The 6,822-nt window shown below is 41.9% G+C and overlaps 1 protein-coding gene across 1 annotated transcript; it reads right to left on the reverse strand.

Annotated features, from left to right (window-relative positions):
• Window positions 1–726: 726 nt before the first annotated feature.
• Window positions 727–1,734, reverse strand: LOC101943898 (olfactory receptor 6N1). The gene has a single exon (XM_005310393.2). It carries the CDS (start codon window positions 1,732–1,734, stop codon window positions 727–729), a length of 1,008 nt encoding a protein of 335 aa, XP_005310450.1.
• Between the last annotated feature and the right edge of the window lie 5,088 nt (window positions 1,735–6,822).

Consider the following 6,822-nt stretch of genomic DNA (forward strand, 5'->3'; position numbering starts at 1 on the left):
TTGGCTTGAAACATTCTCAGAATTTAACAACTATCTCTACCACTATCTGAATTTACCACCACTACCAAGAAAAAAAAATAGACTGTAAATATGAGGCTCAAAACATAAACAGTTTGAAAAATAGTAAAGAGTGTCTGGTGAAAGTTTTGGAATAAGTTTCATTTTGCAGCTTTCAGAAAGAAGGGATTTTTCATGTATTTGAAACATTTTGGACTTTTTTTTTAACATTTGGTGTTTTGTCACTGTTTTTTGTTTGTTTCTCTGCCTTGTTCTCCTCTTATTCTCCCTGCTTCCTCATCCCTTAATTCTTTTTTTTTTATGTTACCACTGGAAATTAGGGAAAAAGAGGTGAAAAATGGGGGAGTGGAAGGCAAAGAAAAAGCAAACACTGATATAAAAAAAGCCCAAACTTGAAAACATACACACTTTAATTTTGGGGTGTCATGAACATATTGGAAAAATAATAAATTATAAAATTTCTGTTTCAAAAAGAAAATTTTCCATGGGATGTGGGGGTAGGCATTCAATACCTGCTCTGCCAAAAAGAGAATGCATGTCAGAAATTCTCAGTGTGTCATCACTTTAGTAACTCCTCTTTCATTTGGCCTAAGATAGAGATGAAATAATATGAAATCCAGCCCCACTGAAGCCAAGGAGGGTATTTATCATTGACATCAATAAGTCTAAGATTTCATTTCATGGACTTTGTGCCTATAACTCAGTAAATCAACTCAGGTCATCTCGGTTTGTTTTCAACCTAAAAGAACTGGCTAGGGATGTCTGAGTTCTTGAGAAAGCCACACATTTATGGATCATTCTGCTCAGGGCCTCCTTGACCTCCTTGTTTCTCAGGCTGTAAATGAGGGGGTTGATCAGCGGGGTCAGGACAGAATAGAAGACAGAGAACACTTTGTTCAGGTCTCTCAACGTGTCAGATTTCGGTAGCATGTAGACAATAATGATAGTCCCATAGAACGTCGTCACCACGATGAGGTGCGAGGAGCAGGTGGAAAAGGCCTTTTGTCTGCCGCCGGTGGAAGGGATTCTCAGGATGGTGACGATGATATAAACATAAGACAACAGAGTTAACAGAAACGGGAAGAGTGTGCAAAGAGATGCCAGGAGCAAATCCAACACCAAGATCAGGTTGGTGTCACTGCAGGCCAGTTTTATTATTGGGGTGAAGTCACAGAAGAAATGGTCAATTTCATTGGGGCTGCAGAAGGTTAGCTGTGACATCAAGCATGATATGATGAGAGTGGCCAGACAGCCGCTTAGCCAAGATCCAGCTGCTAGCTGGAGGCAGAGCCGACCGTTCATAAGGGCTGCGTAGTGCAGGGGTTTGCATATTGCTAAATACCGGTCATAAGACATCGCGGACAAGAGACAACATTCTGTAGCTGCCAGTGAAGCAAAAAAATAAAATTGTGCAATACACCTAGGGACAGAAATGGTCCTGTCCCTAGTCAAGAGACTGGCCAGCATCCTGGGCAGGATGGCTGAGCTGTAGCAGGTCTCCAAGCAGGACAAGTTCCCCAGGAAGAAGTACATGGGGGTGTGAAGGTGCTGATCAGCCACAAGTAGCACAACAATGAGGATGTTCCCAGCCATGGTCACAACATAGATCACTAGGAACAAAGGGAAGAGAAGGATCTGTAGTTCAGGGACCTTCCCAAATCCCAGGAGGACAAATTCCGTGATGGACGTTTTATTTCTCCAGCCTGTGTCTGCCATGGGGTGAACGTAGAGACAATTAAAAAAACCCTGTAGTATAATCACAAGAACAAAGTTAAAACAGGACTCAAGTGTTGGCAATTAATCCTATAAATGTTCAAAAATTCATAGAATCATAGAATATCAGGGTTGGAAAGGCCTCAGGAGGTCATCTAGTCCAACGCCCTGCTCAAAGCAGGACCAATCCCCAACTAAATCATCTACCACTCATTGTTACCAGTCCATCTTTTGAATCCAAATCACAGAGGTAAATGCTGGCTATCTCATGGCTAGAAACCAGACCTTTATTACCACCCCTATCTTATCAGATCATGAATCAATGTAACAGCAGTCCATTTATCTGGTGGCTCAAGTACAGACATGGCAGCTTAGACCATTTATTGATCATATCCCATTTATCCTGCCATACTGGAGAAGGGCAATAATAGTTCAAGCCTGAATATGCACTTCACTCAGTGAGTGGAATGTGATGGGCTAGGGAAAGAACAAAAGCAAAGAATATTAAACAGTAAAGACCAATTTTTTTACGGTATTTAGGCTCCTAACACCTATTGAAATCAATAGACGTTAGGTGTCTAAATACCTTTAAAAATCTGACTGTAAGTGACTCTCAACTTGAAGAACAGCAGAGGTACTTTGCTATAATACCCAATAAGATGAAGATTTTCAAAAGAACCTAAGGGAGTTGGGTACCAAATTTCCCATGACTATAATGCAATTTGAGCTCCTAACTCACTTAGGCACCTTTGAGAGCTCATCTTAAACATGAAGAATGAACTTTCCTATGTAATCTAGTGGATTTAGACCATTTCTTCCTTGGAATGAATGGAAATTAATATCTGCCTATGGCTTTTTGGTCAATATGTCACTGTTCTTTCTGGAAAGAGTTAATTCCATCCATACTCTCACTAGAGATCATCTTAACATAGAATCATAGAATCATAGGACTGGAAGGACCTTGAGAGGTCATCTAGTCCAGTCCGCTGCATTCATGGCAGGACTAAGTATTATCTACATAAGAACGGCCATACTGAGTCAGACCAAAGGTCCATCTAGCCCAGTATCCTGTCTTTCAACAGTGACCAATGCCAGGTGCCCAAGAAGGAATGAACAGAACAGGTAATCATCAAGTGATCCATGCCCTGTCGCTCATTTCCAGGTTCTGGCAAACAGAGGCTAATAGCCATAAACAGAGCCATAAATCTAGACCATCCCTGACAGCTGTTTGTCTAATCTGCTCTTAAAATCTCCAATGATGGAGATTCCACAACCTCCCTGGGCAATTTATTCCAGTGCTTAACCACGATGACAGTTAGGAAGTTTTTCCTAATGTCCAACCTAAACTGCCCTTGCTGCAATTTAAGCCCATCGCTTCCTGTGCTATCCTCAGAGGTTAAGGGGAACAATTTTTCTCCCTCCTCATAACAACCTTGTATGAACTTGAAAAATGTTATCATGTCTGTTATCATGACTTACGAGGAGAGGCTGAGGGAACTGGGGTTATTTAGTCTCCAGAAGAGAAGAGTGAGGGGTGATTTGATAGCAGCTTTCAATTACCTGAAAGGAGGTTCCAAAAAGGATGGATTTAGGCTGTTCTCAGTGGTGGCAGGTGACAGAACAAGAAGCAATGGTCTCAAGTTGCAGTTGGGGAGGTCTAGGTTGGATATTAGGAAACACTATTTCATTTGGAGGGTGGTGAAGCACTGGAATGGGTTATCTAGGGAGGTGGTGGAATCTTCATCCTTAGAGGCTTTAAAGGCCCAGCTTGACAAAGCCCTAACTGGGATGATTTAGTTGGTGTTGGTCCTGCTTTGAGTAGGGGATTGGACTAGATGACCTCCTGAGGTCTCTTCCAACCCTAATATTCTGATTCTGTGATTCTATTTCCCCTCTCAGTCTTCTCTTCTCCAGATTACGGAAACCCAATTTTTTCAATCTTCCCTCATAGGTCATGTTTTCTAGACCTTTAATCATTTTTGTTGCTCTTCTCTGGACTTTTTCCAGTTTGTCCACATCTTTCCTGAAATGTGGCACCCAGAACTGGCCACAATACTCCAACTAAGGCCTAATCAGCGTGGAGTAGAGTGGAAGAATTACTTCTCGTGTCTTGCTTGCAACACTCCTGCTAATACATCCCAGAATGATGTTGAGTTTTTTTGCAACATGGTTAAATAATGAAGTCAGAGAAAGTGTTTGTAATGTCCTAGCTAAAAAATCAGGTGAAGAATGATTCCCTCACACACTCACAACCATCTTTAGCTTTATTTGAGGGAATGTTTCTGATGTGTCAACTCTAAACTGAAGGAATAAATATGGCTATTTCCCCTCCTCCCCCAATTTTGGCCATGGGCAAAATTGGGCTCATTTAATACTTCAACTCTGGAGTGTCAGTCACTGTTTCAGAATCAGCATCAGCTGCTAAGATACAGACATGAAGACGACTATGCGAAGGAGATATACTGCCCCTAACATCACAGCAGCAGAGATACTACAGATTTGTTACACTATGGCTTTGATCTAGAAAAACAATGTAAGTTTGGGCTTCACTTTCATCATGCGAAAGGTGTAAATGCTTTGCTAGTGATACTCTTCAGTAGAGTTTAAGGCCAGAAGGGACCACTGTGATCGTGCAGTCTGACTTCCTGCATAAAACAGGCCAGAGAACTTCCCACAAATAATTCCTAGAGCAAAGCTTTTAGAAAAAACATCCCGTCTTGTTTTTAAAATTGTCAGTGATGGAGAATCAACCACAACCCTGGGTAAATTTTCCAGTGGTTAATTACTCTCACAGTTGTAAATGTGTGTCTTAATTTCTAGTCTAAATTTGTCTATCTTTAATTTCCAGCCATTGGATCATGTTAGACCGTTCGCTGCTAGATTATAGAGACCTTTATCAAATATTTGTTCCCCACATTGCTCCTTAAAGATTGTAATCAAGTCACCTCTTGACTTTCTCTTTGCTAAGCTAAATAGAGTAAGCTTTTTGGGTCTCTCGCTATAAAGCAGGTTTTCTAATCCTTTAACCGTTCTTCTGGCTCTTCTCTGAACTGTCTCCAATTTGTCAACATCCTTCTTGAATTATGGGCACCGGAACTGGACCCAGGATTCCAGGAGCAGTTGCACCAGTGCCAAATACAGAGCTATAATAACTTCCCTACTTCTACTCGAGATTCCCTGTTTAGTTGATTCCATCAGTTTTATGGAAATCGATTTAAAAGCTGACATAATTAAGCCACTTATGGACACGTCTCTGTTTAAAACTGTTATTGGTCTGGTTTGCATCTATAAGTACCAACGCCAGCTAAACAGATATAAGCCAGGGTTTAAATTGAGTTAAGAGTGTCTGTAGTGCACAGGCTGTCTTGTCAAGGAAAATTGGTTGAGTTTAGGTTATTGTGAACTAACACGTGCTAGCCAAACCTGACCGGAATGTATTGTTTTTTTCCTGGCATAGATGCAAGCTAAAACATTTAGCTCAAAATTGCTCTTGTCATATTCTAGCCTAGGCATGGCATGTGTTCAGGAGAAAGCAATAGAGCGTATGTCTGTTAAACCCATCTGCTTTCCCTATTCAATGCAAACAGGGGTTTTGCACCAATTTAATTAAATTGATTTTAATTCACACCTGGCACTAAATCACTGCAACTTTGTGGGTAGAACAGACCTTAATGAGTCAGATTTTTAAAGGTATTTAAAATTATATCAATGGGTGATAGGCATCTAAATGCTTTTGAAAATCCCACTGGGTTCCTATTGCCTTTAAAAATCTGGCCTGGTGTTGTTAGTTCTTTCAGGCTGCAATTTCTTAGTGCTTAGTTATTTAGACCTGTGCAGAGAATTCAGATCTACTGAGTCAGAATTCCCCAGGCTCTTGCTCTGGCGGAAGGCTTTTCTGAACTCCCTCAGTAAAAGCAAGAACAGCTCAATAAAGCAGATGGTATTGGAAGATTAAGCTTTTCACTATCTATTGCATGTTGTTTAATGGCAAAATAAGGTGTGACATGGGCATCAAATCAAATCAAATTAAAAAAAAAGGAAGACATCTATAATAGTATTCCAGGCTCCACCATGAACTTTTGATCAATATCTTCACTTTAAAGCTTGATAATAACAATAACAGGCAGCTGAACTAAAATTGCTAATGTCCCTAAATCTCTTACTGAGAATGTGTTTTATCAATGCAGTGTCAGGGTAGGGATCATGATTACCTTGAAGCCAATATCAGCTGAGGTTTTTCTCTCTTGCTGTTCCTCAAAAAGTCGGATTCTGGTAGTAAAGATACTTGTGTATTCCTGACGGGATGAGCAGGCGCTGCAATCTTGTGCCAAAGATACTCTCTTTACAAGGTGCAGAATGCCTTCTTGTATTTGTACCCTTGACTGAAGATAGTGGTGCCTCCCTTGAGTCTACATCTGAAGGGAACTTGCAATGCTGGAGTCTGGGGAGCTACTGCTCTGTTTTCTGTGCAAACAAGACAAACAATGATCCTGATGCAACCAGCCTCCCATACTCAGAGAACACCTGACATCTGCTGCCTGATGTACATGATGATTGCTTTGTATGAACATGAGTCAGGCCTGAAGAATCAGGTGCTCAGGGCTTCACAGTGTAATCAACACATAGTAAGTGTGACAAAGTTCCTCCACTGCCTTGATGGGTCCTGCGCTCTCTGGTGGATTTGCTCGTCTCAGAGGTTCACGGCAGCCCTCAGTTTGGCCGCTTCTGCTAGAGGCTCAAACCTGCCGTTCACTCAGCTAACCTCATCACTGGCCAGCATGGGGGAAACGGAGAACAATCCCCACAGTCTCTGTGTCCCACCTAAAGAGTGGGGGACAGGCCAGATCCTTTCCCAAAATTAGACCTTCCCTTCTGGTGTTTCTCACAGACCAGGTCAACTCCTCCTGAGTCCGATCAGGAGTTGGGGGAATAGGGGGAACCCGGGCTTGCTCTCTATACCGGGTTCCAGCCCAGGGCCCTGTGGATAGCAGCTGTCTACAATGTCTCGTGTATCAGTTGCGTGACAGCTACAACTCTCTGGGCTACTTCCCCATGGCCTTCCCCCAGCACCTTCTTTATCCTCATCTCAGG

The sequence above is a fragment of the Chrysemys picta genome, chromosome 13, assembly GCF_011386835.1.
Source record: "Chrysemys picta bellii isolate R12L10 chromosome 13, ASM1138683v2, whole genome shotgun sequence".
Taxonomy (NCBI): domain Eukaryota; kingdom Metazoa; phylum Chordata; order Testudines; family Emydidae; genus Chrysemys; species Chrysemys picta.

What these genes read in the sequence shown, in the direction of transcription:
- LOC101943898 (XM_005310393.2), bottom strand. Translation starts at nt 1,734, where the DNA reads ATGGCAGACACAGGCTGGAGAAATAAAACGTCCATCACGGAATTTGTC.